A 17,530-nucleotide genomic window follows, 5' to 3' on the forward strand; every position below is an offset into this window, starting at 1 on the left:
GTTAGGTCACATCTCTAAAGATAGAATCCAACGCCTAGTTAAAGAACAAGTCCTGCCACCAGTAGACTTCTCTAATCTACATGTCTGTGTAAGGGAAATTAACTAAGGCAAGAAAGAAAGGCTCAAACAGAAGTGGTCAACTCTTGGACATAAACCATACAGACATCTGTGGCCCTTTTCCCATCCAAACTCTAGAAGGCCACATATACTTCATAACCTTCATAGATGATTACTCTAGGTACGGCTACTTGTTTCTTATTATAGAAAAATCTAGTGCTCTGGAAGCTTTTAAAATTTTTAAAACAGAAGTTGAAAGACAGTTGGAACTAAAGATAAAAGTTGTTAGGTCTGATAGGGGAGGAGAATATTATGGGAAATTTGATCAAATTGGCAGACACCCTGGACCTTTTGCTAAGTATTTGCAGGAATGTGGAATTGTTGCACAATACACCAATCCAGGAACTCCAGAGTAGAACGGTGTAGCTGAAAGAAGAAATAGAACACTCAAGGACATGGTGAGGAGCATGATCTGCAATTCACAGCTACCTAATTACCTATGGGGCAAGGCAATAAGGGCATCAAACTACTTCCTAAACCGTGTACCAAGTAAGGCCGTATCAAAGACCCCATTTGAGCTATGGACTAATAGAAAGCCGAGCCTCAACCATTTTCATATATGGGGGTGCAAGGCAGAAGCAAAAGTCTACAATCCACAAGAGAAGAAACTAGATCCCAAGACCATAAGTTGTTTTTTTGTAGGTTATCCAGAGAAGACGAAGGGGTATAAATTTTATTGTCCACATCATACAACAAGGCTTGTGGAAACAGGTAGGGCAGTTTTTCTAGAAAATGTCCATGAAAAAAGGAAGGCCACAGATTTCGTTTTTGAAGAGCTGTTTGAACTTGCAATTGAACTAGCAAAGCAAAGTGTGCAAGTTCCACATATAAGTGAAATACAAGGAGAAGATTATGAAGATATGGAACCTGAACAAGAACATGGGAATGAAATTCAAGTCTAGGAAACTCAAGATGTGAACAATGAAGTAGTTCAGCCACAAGAAGCACCAGCCCCACAAAGAAGATCTAACAGAAATAGAAGACCATCAATCTCCCAAGATTATGTAGTGTATTTACAAGAATCAGAGTTTATGGCATCAGATTTTGAAGATCCTTTATCTTTCAATGAAGCCATTAGTAGTCCAGAGGTATTGAAAAGGAGAGAAGCCATGGAAAGTGAATTAGATTCAATGAAAAACAATCAGGTGTGGGATTTAGTGGAGCCGCCAGAAGGAGTGAAGCCAATATGGTGTAAATGGGTGTTCAAAACCAAGAAAGCCTCAATGGGCAACATAGAAAGATTCAAGGCCAGATTAGTTGCAAAGGGTTTTACTCAAAAAGAAGGAATAGACTACAAAGAAACCTTTTCCCCAGTTTCAACTAAAGATGCTTTTCGGATTGTTATGGCTCTTACTGCACAATATGACCTGTTTTTACATCAAATGGATGTAAAGACAGCCTTTTTAAATGGGAGATTGGATGAAGAAATATATATGGTGCAATATGAGGGTTTTATAAAGGATGGAGAAGAGCATTTGGTTTGCAAACTCAAAAAGTCCATTTATGGACTAAAGCAGGCATCAAGGCAATGGTACTTGAGGTTTGATGAAGTTGTAAGCTCACAAGGCTTCATGGAGAATAAAGTGGATGAGTGTATTTATCTAAAATATAGTGGGACCAATTTCATCTTCTTAGTACTCTATGTTGATGATATCTTACTGGCCACTAACAATTTGTCTATGCCTGCTGACACAAAGTTTTTCCTGCCATCACATTTCTAGATGAAAGATATGGGGGAGGCGTCTTATGTGCTAGGAGTGGAGATACACAGAGACAGAAGTCGGGGTATGCTTGGTTTATCACAGAAGTGATACATAGAAATAGTGCTTAAAAGATTTAATATGTTATCTTGTGCATCTGAAGAAGTTCCTTTACAAAAGGAGACAAATTGAGTAAAGCTCAGAGTCCTCAAAATGAGTTGGAGAAAGAAGAGATGAAGAACAGACCTTATGCATCTTTAGTGGGCAGTTTAATGTATGCTCAAGTATGCACAAGACCAGATATTGCCTTTGCAATTAGAGTGTTAGGCATATTTCAAGCAAATCCAGGGAATGCACATTGGATAGCAGCCAAGAAAGTCATGAGATATTTGCAAAGGACCAAGAGATTTATGCTGGTTTATCATAGACAAGAAAGCTTGGAGTTAGTAGGATATTGTGATTCTGATTTTGCAGGTTGTCCAGATGATTTAAAGTCTACATCAGCATTTGTTTTCTTGTTAGCAGGAGGAGCTGTTTCATGGAAAAGTTCAAAGCAAGGAACTGTGGCTACTTCAACGATGCAGGCTGAGTTTGTTGCTTGTCATGAGGCCACCATCCAAGCATCTTGGTTGAAGAACTTTATAACAGGTTTGCATGCGGTGGATTCGATTGCTAGACCTGTGCAAATTTTCTGTGATAATAGTGCAACAGTATTTTATTCCAGAAACAACAAGAGCTCAGCTAAACAAAACATCTTGAAATAAAGTTTCTGTTAGTGAGACAGAAAATAAAGCAAGGCCAGACTCGGATTGATCACATAAGCACACATGACATGATTGCTGACCCTTTGAATAAAGCGATTCCCAACAGTATATTCAAGAGGCATGTGATTAGCATGGGGATTTTGGCTAGTTTCGATGAAGCAGAATAGTATTTGCAGTTCATTTTCAGTTATTAGATATGCACTGAGGTAGAATTTTTATGTTTTGATTTTGCTTAACTATTGAAGTTTCATATTTGGTTGATACAGTTTCTCATTATACTTCAATTAAGTATTATTTGTTTTCATGATTTATTTTCATGAATTAAAGTTTGAATGCAACCATACAGAGCTTCGTTTTAGAAGCATTAAGTGGACCTGGTGTATCTATATGCATGCAGTTCGCATATAAAGAGCAGAGCATATAGTGCATCTATTTGACTTTGTCTTGTGGGAGTTTCATGTGGATGAGGATTTTATGGTTGTAATTATGGATGCCTTGCTTGATTGAAACGAGTTAGTGTATCTGTAGTTCTGCATTTATATTCTCATCTGACAAAAACATGTTTAGGACTTTTGTTCTTTGATCTTATGGCGCCTTAAAGTTTGTGTTTGTTTCGAGTTCGAAAGGGGCTTATGTTTTAATGGTGTGTGTGCCCTAGTGGGAGAATGTAAGCGTTCTAAGGTCACACGCTCGTTGAACTTTGCTGGGACTCTGAGACAGATACCAAGATCAATTAGAACAAGTATTCTGAAGCTTATACATATGTGATTAAGATATTCTATTTAAGCATTGAAGTCCTAATATAATTAAAAGAGTTGGACAAAGTCATCCGATTACTTGGTGATTAAGTTGAATTCTAATAGGATTGTAATGGGAGAGTCCTATTAGAATTACACCAACTAAAGCTCATTATAAATAGGATAGGTCCATGCCTCTGTCAAGCACCAAATCGCAAAAGTTCTTGAGCCCCATTGAGATAGATTGATATACAGAGCTTGTTAAAGAGGTGGAAGACTTGTCTACTGGAACAATGATTTCTTCTGCAGGTATTATGTGTATTACTTTTATGTCTGCTAAGATGTTATAAGAGTACCAGGCATTCCAGGACACCTGTGTCAGGACTCCAGTGGACTCAAAAACCTTTAAAAACTTAAAACTGAGTTCTTTACCTCCGCGGCAGAGCTCCAACCACTTTTAATGATAAGAGCATGCACCATGCAACCATGCCAAAATTCTAATGCTTCAGCGCAAGCAATCATCGGAGCACTGAAAGTCCACTGATCCGGCTGACACAAACTCTCTCTCAACTTATTCAACAAATCCAAGCAAGACTCCACTTCCCCATATCGTGCATAACCCACAATCATAATATTCCAAGCTATCTCCACCCTTCTCGGCATCACAGAAAACAATTCCCACGCAACGTCAAGCTGGCCAGAGTTTGTTTGGGCAAATAAAAACGAATACCAAGTTATTTCATTCTAAGTTTCATCTCTTCAAACACTCTCCTAGCACTAGAGGGATTCAAAGACTTCCCATACATATCAATAAGCGAATTATTAACCGGCAAGTACGACTGGTAGCCCAAAACAGTTATTAAAGCATGAACATCGGTTCCACACCGCAGATAGAATGCGCCAGCACACGCGCTTAAAGTTGCGGTGAGGGTGAAGTGATCAGGCCCAGTGTGAGAGATTCTCATGTGGTGGAAAAGAGAAATGGCTTCTTGGTGAAAACCCAGTTGGGTATAGCTAGTAAGCATTGCATTCCAAGCGGTCGAGTCTCTTTGAGACATTTCGTCAAATAGCTTGCGGGCACATGTTATCTGACCGGACCTTGCAAGGGCTGCTGTTATCTTTGACGTTGTCTGGAACAAAGTTTGAGTGCATGTCATTCTATTTTGAGCTCTGGAACAAACCCATTAATCTACATAAGCCGTTTTGGGTGGGAAAAATGCTGCAAGTAACCAAAAAAAATTGGGCCCTTAATGAGAAATGACATGGATGAAAATAAATGATTGAATAGAGAATGCAATATTCGGTGTGGAACCCAATTTTATTATGGTAAAATTATAGATGGATAGCCCAAAACTCTTGTTATGTTTTACCATGGGGACATCATGGCCAGATAATGCACTACTATACCAATCTGTTTGACTTTGACATCCATTTTTACAGTTCGGCCAAAAAAAGAAAGAAAAGACATCCATTTTTTCAACAGATTTTTAATTTCAAATTTATCTGTTTATAAAATTACTTAATATGACAATGATGTTAAAATAAAAATAAAAAGGTATATCTATTGCATGAGAAATTTTAATTTTATGCTCCAAGGAATCTCAGCTTTCTTTTGAACACACCCAATAACCACTTTTTTTTTTTTCCTTTTTTTCTTGAACTTGGGGGTGGGGGAGAAAACCCCAAGCAACACAACTAGTCACAATACCAGCAAGCGATGAAGCGTAGCTAAAATAGGCTGCTAAATGAGATGAATAGTAACAGCAGAATCCATTTCCACAATTATCTTTGAAAGGCCTTTACCAACTACAACTTTGAGACCAAAAAAACAGCCTCCAAAATTCCGCTTCCAAACAATCCCTAAATTGACAACAAAGCCACCAAACAAGCACCAAAAGAATCACGGATCACGCCCCCCGCACCAATAGCCCTAGAGCCATTCTTCTGAGATCCATCAAGATTCAATTTAAAAACTCCAGTCTCAGGAGGTTCCCAGGCAAGAGACACCTGAATCTTAGTAATTTTGGCCTTAGAGCCTGTCGTACTTGATCATCATGTGGTCGAGGTCCTTGTCGTTGGTGACGGGGTTGAGGGCATCGAGATGTTCGCCAGGGGGGCTGGTACTTGCAGTAGACGACGGCGTTCGGGGTGTCGCAAAGGGAAGTGAGCTTGGAGGCGAAAACAGAGCGCTTGATGTTGTGATCTACGAGGATTTTGGTGTCACCGTTGGACGTATGCGAGCTGGTGGTCATGTGAACGGGGCTTTTAGGGGTGGGGTGGGGTGGGGTGGGTTGAACGGAGGAGAGCCTAGGTGAGAGAGTTTAGTTTTTAATGTTTATTTATTATTATTTTATTTCATTTTTAAATTAAAATTTTAAAATTAAAGTGGTGAGCAAAAATGTTCTGCTAAAAACAAACTCATTGATATGCTATAAATGAGGAATTATTAATAAAAAATGAGAGACTAAATGACATGCTTCAAAACCGTCAAGTTGACTTAAGTTGACTTAAGTTTGGTGGCAAACAAATGTAAAAATGTAGGAGTACTATAACTTTTTATATTTTAGAAGACATTTTAGTTTAAATTTAATTTTTATATATAGATTTCAAAATTAATGAGTTGACGTCTAGGAAATAGAAACTGTAGGGCCATCCCTACTTTCTTCTTTAATTTCACTGCATATTATCGTACAAATCCACCCACTGCTAATCAACAGAAGAAGCACGGGTGTTTGGTAATTGGTACACAGAATTTACTTACTATTTTAGACACTAAAAAGCTCCATGAAAGACCTAATACGGTGCCGTTTCTGGTATCTTTGATAGAGATGATTGGTATAAGAAAGCAACGGTGCCTTGTTGCATGAAACCTTATTACCAGCAAAAACTTGCTCAAGAAAATCAATTACACGTTTCTTAAGAAACATAAAAGAATTAGTCAAACTAACCTCAAGAATGATTTTCCATAACTTTTCTAAACAGTTCCTTTGGAGCTGCAATTTACAGTTCGAAAAAAAAAAAATAAGAGAAACAAAATAGAGACAATATTTTTGGTACAATTTGAATTCTTTACGCAATATATAGATTATTTTTACCTGGCAATCCAGTGAACTTTTCAAATTGTTCATATGCCTGTCCAATGAACATCTCCAACCCACTAACAACTGTGACACCACACTCTGCTGCTTCCCTCAAGAGTCTGGTCACTCTGGGGGTGTAAATGGCATCAAAAACCAATGAATATGATCTCAGAGCATGCTGCAAAATTGGAAATTAACCCATTAATTCTCTTTAATTTCTTTAATTAATTAGTTATTTATTTTCAATTACGAGCAATTATATGCATGTTAGAAATACAAGTTAGTTGCAAAGTGCTTGTAGCTTAAGTTGTTAAAAGAAGTCACCGTCCCTATCGAATCCCCGTCCCTATCGTTTGTATAAATAAAAAATCTAAAAAAATTCTTGTTAGTTAGTTCAAACCTTGGAAATGGGCGTATCATCAACTTTAGGCTGCATTCCAATAGATGTTGTGTTTGCAAGAATCATACCATCCTCTGGGGGGATGTTAGGTAGATCATCAAGAGACAAAGCATCTCCACCCACTATGTCTGCAAGTTCTCTAGCTCGATCTTGAATAAGACAAATAAATAAATTGTAAGTCATCTCCAAGAAGAAAATAAAGTCTCACTGTTTTTTTGGCTTTCTTAAATATATAACAAAAGTTAAGAAAACTAAATTACAATTTAGCCAAATGTTATTGCATCATGTATAAGGTTTTGCAAGTAATTCACTTTATATTCTAAAGTTAGGACTTTGTCTGGAAGAGTGTTATCAATAAGGAGTTCTTTCTACAAGAACTTGTTACATGGGGATTTTTGGGACAAATAAAGTTTGTTTATAAAAATCATTCAGCTATAAATATTTTTATATTGGTTTTTTTTTTTTTTTTTTCCTTCTAAAGAGGATTTACAAGTATATAATCTGTTATGACTTGAAGGCAAGAAGTCTAAAGTTCAAATCCCCACAGTATCTTAGTAGTGTACGTGTGTGTAAGAAACCCCATTTCCTATAGTTTAGACTATCACTTGTACAAATAAAAAAATATGATTTCCAGTTTTGATAATATTTCTTTTTCAAAATAGATTTTAGGGTAAATTGTAGTCCAATTTATATTTATATCCTTAAATTCCAATAATAATTTCAATTACCGTCAAATTAGGTCCCTCGTTGCACTAGTGGTGTTTTCCGTCAAATTATTCTGTGGTAATAGTATAATTTCTCGAAATGATATAAGGATATTTCAAACAAAAACAATCATCCAGGTGAAAATGGAGTGAGAAAACAGAAATAGTTGATGAGCAATGGAAAAGAAAAAAAAGTGAACCATAGGTGCGATTGGCGATTACAAGCCTTGCTCCCCTCTGCTTTGCACCATAAGCAAGTGCCTTGCTAGCACCACCTGCCCCAATCACAACAAACAGCCTACCAGCTAAAGCTGAACCACTTGTTGTGTTCTTGCCACTATTATTATGTGAACCTGTAAAAAACACGTGCAAAAACCCTAAGCTTCACATTACAAGAACAAATAATCAAGTGTAAAAGCATTGCTAGAGGAAACCTTTCAGTCCTTCCTCAATGGCAGAAATAGCACCAACATAGTCGGTATTGAATCCGAATAACTTCCCGTCAGCCGGTCTCCTTATAATGCAATTTATAGCCCCTATTGACTGAATATTTTGATCAAGATTTTAATCAAGTATGATTTAAAAGGCAGCCAAAACTTGTCCAACAGAAACTGCCAGCATCTTAATAATATGAAGGGTTTTGTTCACTACCTTGGCAACTGGATCAACCTCATCACAGCACTTAAGTGCAGCTTCCTTGTGAGGGATGCCTACGCTGCGTAAGAAACGAAGAATACAAGCTGTGAACTTGAAGTAAAAAGAGCATGAACAGAGTAATACTCGATAGAAAATTAAACCTGAATCCAGCAAAATCCATGGATGAGTATGTCTGGAAAAATTTCTGAATGTCATCTACCAACAAATGTGCATAAACTCCATCGAAACCTACTGACTTGAACACTTCATTGTACAATTTTGGTGATTTGCTGTGGCTAACAGGCTTGCTAATTACGCCAAACACTTTTGTGTACGGCCCAATCTGTCTGAAATTGTATAGATGTATTAGATCCTTGATTGTAGGTTGACTAGGAGCTGAAACTGTCCCTGGCTCAAGCATTCCATAAGTAAGATAACCGCCAAATTTTGCAGAAAGTATCCGTGAAATCAAACCCCTTTCACCCAGTCCAAGTCCTATCAATGGAACCTGAAATTCCAGAGAAAGTGTGTTAGAAATCCATTCAGCTACGATTCAAATAGATTGGCATCATTAAAATGGTATCTCAAGGAAGTTTGGCAATCTGGGGAGTAGCCTAACTCCTTATAAGCGCTAGCAAAGTTTCTTAACTTTCCGACATGGGCCAATTCTTCACATCCTGACGGTACCTAAACAAAAAGAAATGATGGGCAAATCTTAAAAAGCACAATGCAAAAAAGCATGCTACCTACTCTGCTTACTTGAGAATGAACGGCGATTTGAAAAGTGCGTGCCACATCAGTTATATCCAAGCAAGTGGTTGCAATCTTCACTATGTCAGCTCCAGTGGCTTGCATTGCTGCTACAAGATTGCCAATAGACTCCACAGATGGGGTCTCTTCAAAGTTGTAAGAAGAAACAATAACTTTTAACCTTTCAGGCTTCTTTCCTTCTATAGAGCTAATAAATTCACGAGCAACCTTCAAAGACAAGTAATGAAAGAGCCAAATTTCTCTTATGCCATTAAAAACAAACAAAAATTGTTTCAAGTTATATACATTTGTTAGAGAGCAACCTGAAGCTCAACATCAACGTAATCAGCTCCGAGATCCATTGCTAATCGAAGTGCATCGAGTCGATTTTGTTCATCCCCATCGTACTGACCACCTTCCCATTTGGGCCTAGAAAAAGTACACATAATGTCAGGTGGGAGCTGGCTGGAAAATTCTTTGTTGTATCCCAACAATTCTATGGTTACCATAAAACAAGCTCAATAACGTAAGGAACTCTTGGGGAAAGTACCTATAACTGAAAAGTGTGGGCAAAGGGCACTCTTTAACTAGACGCCTGAGATCTTCATTGTGATTGAATGTTTTCAAATAATCTAATCTTATCTCCACAAGGTCAGCACCAAGGCCTTTTGCCTTGCCCATATCAGTCACCATCTCACCCACTGATTCGGCCATTATCGGAACACAAACTAGAGTCGAATTCCTCATCATCATCCCCTCAACTCCAACTTTCAGGGCATCAGAGCAAGAAGAACTAAGCTAAAACTCAACCAAAAAGAAAACAAGTGAGAAAATTCTATTCACATAATTGTCGGTGCAAAACACTCTGCGTTTTTCTTGCTTTCCCTTTTATCAGACAAGTATATATATGATATCTGTTTGGTTGCTGAGAAAATTTCAGGAAAATATATGTAGCGTTTGACTGTTTATAAGCTTCTCTGTTTCCTGCTTAATTTTCTTGGCAACGAATCAGATAGACAAATATCTGATAATGTACTTCAAATTATTCATGAACCCAAAGACGAAAGGAGGAAAGGAAGATCAAAAGGCACAGAGGCAGTTACCATAATGTCACAAGAGAACGAGTGAAAGAGAAGAGAGCTCAGCTGAGACCTGAGATAGATGAGAAAAGAGTAGGAAAGAATGTCAAAGCAGAGTGTGCTGTGTTGCGCATCCGTAATTAAGAGGGAGATTTGAACCGTCCTCTCTTATACCATAATGCCCACGTGGCATTACCTGATTGGGAGGTCAAATTCTGATATTATCCTTTTTTTGGGCAAGGGGTCCGAATTATTGAGGGCTCCCGTGCGTGAGCCATGACCCCACATCACAACGGGTTGGTAATAAGTCCATCATGTTTGTAGAGTAAATTCATGTGAAAGTTTTTTTTTCTTGATTGAAATGATATTTGTGTATATAAACTTAGATGCTACGACATAAAGGACTTATAGTTTAAGTAGTTAAGAACATTTATTTAGATTGTTGTTAAATGAATTTCAAAATTAATTGAGTACACATTACTATAAAATTATTTATTGAATTACTAATGTGTATTCAGTTAATTTTAGAATTCATTTAGCAACATTCTTTATTTATCGATACGTTCAAACTTAAAGCATCTTTAGGCGACTCGCTAATTTTTTTTTCTTTTGTAAATATAACGTGTATAATAACTTGGACAATATGATTAGGCCGTCTCAGCCGCTGGTCAAAAAATTTAAGAAACTAGACCAACCAAACTTAATTGGATTGCGGCCATTCTTACCTGAGAGAAGACTAGTAGGTGTTAAAAAATGGAAATTAGTGTGAGTGAAATGATTTTGAAACGTGTACATTTTTAACCAGAGCACCCATGTGGTGTGCCAAATTAAAAATAATATTAAAACAAAATGTTCAACTGAAATGTTTTGTATTGTAACGAAAAGAGGGCTGCTGATATTTTGATTAGTGTGCCGGTTTGAACCATTCTGAGGCTGTAACCCCACGTGTCTATTTTACAGTGGGTCAACTTGTCTTTTTTCAACTGAGGCATCTTAAATGCCTACAAATATAGAAGACAAATCCCATCAATTCATTTAGAATTCTATAGGATTTTTTTTTTTTTTGGGTACATTTTTTGAACAGCGAAAAAAAACTTGCCTATCTTATGTTTCATGTACATTTTTTTAAATGTTTTTTCTTTTATATTGACTCATTATGCGCTGAGAGATAGAGAGAAAAATGTATGAAAATAAACGTGTTATATGAAAGGTGTGTTTTTTTGTCTGGAATGTGACTTGGAAGTTTTATTTCTTACGAAGAGTTGCTATTTTTCAGTCATGTATGTCATAATGGGCCATCAGTTTTAAGTTGTGTCCTTTTCTCTTATTTTTTTGGTGAAAGTTGTGTGTCGTTTTCAAACTGAGGCATCTGACACAGATAAATAAATAAATGCAAGTCCACATCAATTCATTTAAATTGTGTTTTTCATTGTTTTATGAACAAAAAGGTTTAGGGGAGGGAGAGGCCATCCTCACACTCAGGACTAGAGCAAACTCTAGATATTTTCAAATTTATAGATTTTCCACTAACACGGAGTTGTTGGTGGTGGGACTCAATCACTGATGGGCAACACATAGTGTAAAGACCTTATTAGTATTTTTCTACTTTTCATTCTTAGAAATATCGAGTTTTAATGTGACAGAGTTAAAAAATATCTTTGGGGATTGCAGTGCTGCTTGCACAAGAATTCAATTGTTGTATCTTGGGACATATTTGCCAAATAAATCCTAGAAGCACTAGTGAGCAGACAATTTCGTCTTAAGACTATAGTACCAAGTTCTAGACTCGATCATCTATAAAATTTTCATACTTTGAATTATATATTTTTTTTATTTACGAATTTATAATGTAATTTTATTTTTGAAATATCTATAAATATAGCAATTATTATTATTTTTACCAACAGCAAGCCTTTTATATTTTGATCATTATGGGTTTGATGTACTTTAGCTGTAGTTATTTGTATACGGAGGACATGGTTATAGAGTTCATATTACATATAAGCTCAATCAATATATATTTTTTTTTATATAAATAAATTAGGGATGGGAGGATTTGAATTTGGGACATCTTCCAATATTGACAAGAGAAATATCATTAGACTAAGAGGTAGTTAGTGTTGGAATTTTAAAAGGTTTTTAAAAAAATTTATCATTTTGATTTATTTAATTCTTTTGGCTGTTTCATTTTATTTATTGTGAGGGTTATAAATATTTAATTTTAAGGTTTTATTCTATAATGAATGCCTTAATTTTTTTAGTTTAATGTGGTGAAGGTTACATGTTCTTAAACGCCTATAAAAGGCCACTCTTCCTTCACTTTTGACATACGACACAAATACTAATACAATACCATACTACCACAATACCAACAATACCACATACCACAATTTGATTCTCTCATATTCTACCTTTTATACTTTTTCTATGTTGAGGCCCAAAAAAGTCACGAGAAGCCCAAAGATATTTAAAGTCCAATATAGCGTATAATGTTGGTCATGCGTTAATCTAAGAGGTATTTTGGGAATTAATTCATTAAAAAAATATAAAAATAGTGTGCATGTCATGTCAAACCAATAATACATTTTTCATATGTCGATCACCTACCAAGCTCACATGAACCCAAGTCATGTGGTTTATGGGGTTTGCACAAGGGATTGTGGTGTGGAAGGTTACAGAGGTTCATAAGATCCAAGGAAGCTCTTGGATAATAGAGACTTTGGGCTAGCTACTTGGGAGCACCAAAGTCCAAGCCCATTAATTGGAGTTCTCCAATGTGGGTGAGCAAATGAGATATTTTTCAAGCACTTTCTTTTATCCATAGGAAAATAATAATTTTTCAATGCCTAGCTTTACCTGCTAGAAATAAGAATGTCTCAATGCTCCCTATTATCAGCTGGAAACAAGTCAATTCCAACACTTTCTTTTACCTAAAAGAAATAGTCATTTTCCAATGCCTACCTTTACTTGCTGAAAATAAGAATGTTCCAATGCTCCCTTTTACCCGTTGGAAATAGACTAGCTCCAACACTTCCTTTTACCTATTGAAAACCAAAGAGAGCCTTCACCTTCTAAAAATTGGGAGGCATTGCTCAGCCAAAACCAACCTCTCTTGGTTGCTGCAAGCCTCCCAGCAACCATGAGTACTCACTTTTCTTCAGCTGCTGCAAGCATTCCAGCAGCCATAACCATTTTTTCTCCAACCATCAAACTTCTTCATTCAGTTGATGCAAGCAACACAATAGCTATCAACCCCTTCTTCAGCCATCAGGCCTTTCCTTTAGCTGCTGGAGCATCATAACAACTTATTGCTTTGGCTGCTGCAAGCATCCCGATAGCCATAAACCCCCTTCTTCAATCATCACACCTCCTTCCTAGCTGTTACAAGCACCCCAACTATAACCTCCTTTCCTTGAAACCATTCTCCCTATAAAGCCTCACCAAACATAACTCCAAGTTTTAACTTTCTTCTCATACCCTTCCAAGCTATAAACACCATAGCATTCAAGCCTCAAGCTTTTCTTCCCATCATCCTTCTCTTGAAACTCTTAAATCCATAAAGCATCACCTAACTCCAAGCTTTTCCTTTCTTCCAAGCTTTAAACACCATAGCCTTCAAACTTCAAGCTTTTCCTTCCATCCTCCTTCTCTTGAAACTCTTAAATCCATATAGCCATAGCCACAAACAACAAATTATCAATACCCAAACTCAAACATATCCAACACCACGCCAAACACATGCATTCTCATTTGCTAAACTTGTGGGTCTTTAGCTCCCACACTCCAAGCTCTCATGCCAAGCTCATATAATCTCATATCAATATCAGCAAGTCATCTTCAACTCTTCTTCGAACTGCCGGAACAGCCGCTGGAAGAAGAACAAAGTACACCCCTAGGACTTGCTTCTCCCTCAGGATACTTTGGACCTAGTTCTCGCTAACTCAGAAAAAGGGGCAATAAAGGCTTGATTCACCACTCTACGGCAATCCAAGAATCAACATGTCCAGAAGAGCCTTCCGATGGAAAAAGACCCCAACACTCTACTTATATTATTATTTTTGGGCAACGGTTCTGTGCCATGGAGACCTATATCTGACTGTGAACATGCTCATAGCAAACATTGAGCCTATGCCATATCTTGGAGTCTTGTAGACACCTGCACGTAGGGAGGCTATAAGAGCTTTAGAATAGCGTTTTGATGTGCATACCTTGCTTTCATAATCTTAATTTATTTTACTTTTATTTACCTATTATTTGTTTATTTAGTTTTACTTTACCTTAAAAGACTTTTCAATTTGTTTTATATATTATTTATATTATAAAGGGTTTTACGTTTGGCTTATACTGAAAAAGGAAAACTATAATTTTTATAACAACCTAAAGCCCTTGTATGTTAAAATTATTTTCCTCTTGAACTGAAGTTGTTATAAGTTTCAAGTTAAAGCTATAGAACGTCTGTTAATTCTGTGTAATTTCATTTTTATATAATTTAGTATTGTTTCAAAATATCGGTTGGTTGTTTTATTTCTTGCATATGAGTTTCCTTGTTATATGAGATAAACATTGTTGTACCTAGTAAGAATTTATTGAACACTTAGAAACCCAACTATCTAGTTCTAGTATAGATGTAACTTTTATTTTTAAGGTGGGCTTGAGTTTATATTGCTTTCGGTCTAAGTGAAGAACAGGAGTTTGACAACGTTCTCTTGCTTTAAGATTCTTTTATTTAACCACTCTCCCTACAACACAAATTTTCAATTATTTACTTATTTATTTTCTAGTTAACACGGGCAAGTCAAATGCTAAAATTCAGTCACACATCGACACAGGGATAAGAAATCTAATTTATGGTAGTTTCAATCTTTGGTCAGTTTGGTATTGTTGTGCTGTAAAAATAATCACTGTCAGATTTGCTGTGAGAGAAAGCAGTTTGACGTTTCGTAAACTTTTTGTTATAAGTGTTGTTGGTACTGATTCCCGTATAATTAGAAAATGATTCCCACATAATCATTAAACCCAGCGACTCTTCAAAATTGATTTCTGCATAATCATAAAATAAAAGCACCTCATTAGCTTTCCCTTATAGCTTTCTCTCACAGTAATTTTTAACAATAACTGATTCTTATAGTTTACCGAACGGGCTGGGCTTCCCAATTTTTTTTTTTTAAAATCACTCATCACTCCAAATAAGTAATGTCAAACGGGCACTAAGTAAGTATCAAAATATCAGTTAATTGAAAAGGAAAAGAAAAAAAAAAAGAAGGGCCTAACCATATTTGATTATGGGACCAGACCATTGCATTTGTGATGTCGATTTGAGCTTTACAAAGATGCTGCCACTATAAGTAACTTGCATTTTGGTCAACAGACAATTAAATTTTCCTTTCTATAAAGACAAATTTGATTTGAATATTAATTGTTGCATTTTCGCAAATTTTTGTAGTATACTATTTACTTTGGTTTCAAATTCTTGAAAGGAAAAAAAAAAAAAAACCATGCAAACAGTTCTTTTGTAGTTTAATTGTTTTGAATTCAAAATCTAATATTGCATCAACTTTAGTTTTGGCCTATTTTGTATTCAGTAGCTATATTAATTTTTTTTTTTTCATTTATGGCTATTAATTTTGCAAAACTGGCAGAGAGTTTATGTGATATTATTGCAAGTTTTATTGAGCCTAATTATTCTTTATTTTGCTGGCTATCATTGTTTTGAATTTGGTAGAAAAAGGTACAATTTTTGTAGTATATATGCAGCAGTTTAACACCTTGGTTTGACTATGATTTGGGAGGCAATCCACTACTATAAAAGCCTTAACTAGTTGGCTAGAAAAGGGAGAGCAGCATATTTCGAGAAATGTTTTATTATAATAATAATAATTATTATTATTATGATTATTATGATGATTATTATTATTATTATTTTGTTCATCCACATTTTTTTTCCTGGGAAAGGTTCAAGTGTTCACAGGATATGAGCAATGCAAGTGTACGCTTACAAGTAGGGGTGGACATCGGGACCGGAAAACCGGAACACCAAATCGAACCGGTGAAAAAAATCGGTTGACCAAAAAAGTCAACAAACCGGACCAAATCGGTTCCAACCGGTTCCGATTTTACACGACATCGCACCGGACCAGACCGAACCGGTCCGGTAATATATATATTTTTATTTTTACAAAATTTTAAAATATGATGCCATATTTTAAATTTTATAATTACTATTTTTCCAAGTTCAACTTCAAAAAAATTCTAAATGTATGAATTGGATTATTTGTTACTTTTTAAGCCAAAAAAATAAGTTATTTATTATAATTTTTTTTGAAAAAAAATTAAATTAATAATCCGGTTCAAAACCCGAACCGGTCAGAACCGAACCGGCTGGTTTTTGAATTTGTTTGCCTAAAGCAGACGGGTTATATAGTATCGGTTTCGATTTCGATTTAAGGTGAGAACCGGACTGAACCGGACCGCGCCACCCCTACTTACAAGAGTCATAAGTTGTTATATCTTGAAGAGTAGGGCTGCCATACAACCTACCTACACCGAGACATTATCTTTTAGGGGCAAAATCCAAAAAGAACTTTTCAGAGGGATGTCGCAAGAATGATTGGCATTGCCAGATAAGTTTTTCCATTTGTTTTGTTTGAGAATTGGGTTTTCAAGGCAACATGTTTTATGCATAGTATTATCTTGTTGACTCATCTGGTGATAAATTCGCATATACATTATTGATTTATTGATTTGAGTTTTCCAATGGTACATCTCTTCAATATGCATATATAACACCTAAGTGCCCGTTTGACATTACTTATTTGGGGTGATAAGTGATGTTTTAAAAAATTTGGGAAGCTCAGCTAGTTTGGTAAACTATGAGAAAATCACTTATTGTTAAAAATTGATGTGAAAGAAAACTATAAGGGAAAACAACAAATGAGGTGCTTTCATTTTCTGATTATGTGGGAATCAGTTTCGAAGAGGTACTGGGTTTAATGAAATTTACAAACTTCCGAAAATACTTCAATCTATTTCACGCAATCTTTTCTCTTTGTGCGTTTTCTCCTTCGCATCCCTTTACTTCTTCATGCCATCTCTTTCACAGAGTTCTCCTTCTCTTGAATCTCTTCTATTCTTCGTATTATTTTTTTCTTGTTGAATCAATTGCAGTATACTTATGAGAAGCCATAAGACTCAGGTAAGAGGCATATTATGTTTATTTCTTCTCAATTTCATTCTTCCCTCTTTTTCTTTAATTTTTAGGGTTTTAACTATAAATTTCATTTTTCAAAAATACTTTTCATATTGGTCAGGTTATTAAAATCCTAAGTGTTATATTACTTACTTTTCACATAGAGTAGGTTACATGTTCTTAAATGCTTATAAAAGACCACTTTTTCTTCACATGTGACATACAACTACATAACACAAATACTAATACAATACCATACTACCATAATAATACATACCACAATCACCACCACAATTTGTACTATATTATTATTTTGGGGCAACGATTCTGTGACTTGGAGACCCATATCCGACTGTGAAAGTTCTCATAGCGGACCT

At 35.9% G+C, this 17,530-nt stretch overlaps 1 protein-coding gene across 3 annotated transcripts; it reads right to left on the bottom strand.

Moving 5' to 3' along the window:
- Nucleotides 1-6,245: 6,245 nt before the first annotated feature.
- LOC117632842 (bifunctional 3-dehydroquinate dehydratase/shikimate dehydrogenase, chloroplastic-like) lies at nucleotides 6,246-10,092 on the bottom strand. Of its 3 annotated transcripts, XM_034366439.1 has the most exons (12): nucleotides 9,992-10,092; nucleotides 9,439-9,686; nucleotides 9,212-9,317; nucleotides 8,898-9,116; nucleotides 8,787-8,825; nucleotides 8,300-8,646; nucleotides 8,154-8,217; nucleotides 7,937-8,045; nucleotides 7,703-7,855; nucleotides 6,799-6,947; nucleotides 6,414-6,576; nucleotides 6,246-6,311 (listed from the first exon to the last, which is right to left on the bottom strand). In XM_034366439.1, the coding sequence occupies exons 1-12, from the start codon at nucleotides 9,992-9,994 to the stop codon at nucleotides 6,268-6,270; spliced, it is 1,644 nt and encodes a 547-aa protein (XP_034222330.1). In that variant the 5' UTR covers nucleotides 9,995-10,092; the 3' UTR covers nucleotides 6,246-6,267. The 3 variants fall into 3 exon arrangements, with proteins under 3 accessions (XP_034222330.1, XP_034222332.1, XP_034222331.1); XM_034366441.1 differs by lacking the exon at nucleotides 8,787-8,825; XM_034366440.1 differs by lacking the exon at nucleotides 8,787-8,825 and having other exon boundaries at nucleotides 8,889-9,116.
- Nucleotides 10,093-17,530: the final 7,438 nt, after the last annotated feature.

The sequence above is a fragment of the Prunus dulcis genome, chromosome 6, assembly GCF_902201215.1.
Source record: "Prunus dulcis chromosome 6, ALMONDv2, whole genome shotgun sequence".
In the NCBI taxonomy this organism is placed as follows: domain Eukaryota; kingdom Viridiplantae; phylum Streptophyta; class Magnoliopsida; order Rosales; family Rosaceae; genus Prunus; species Prunus dulcis.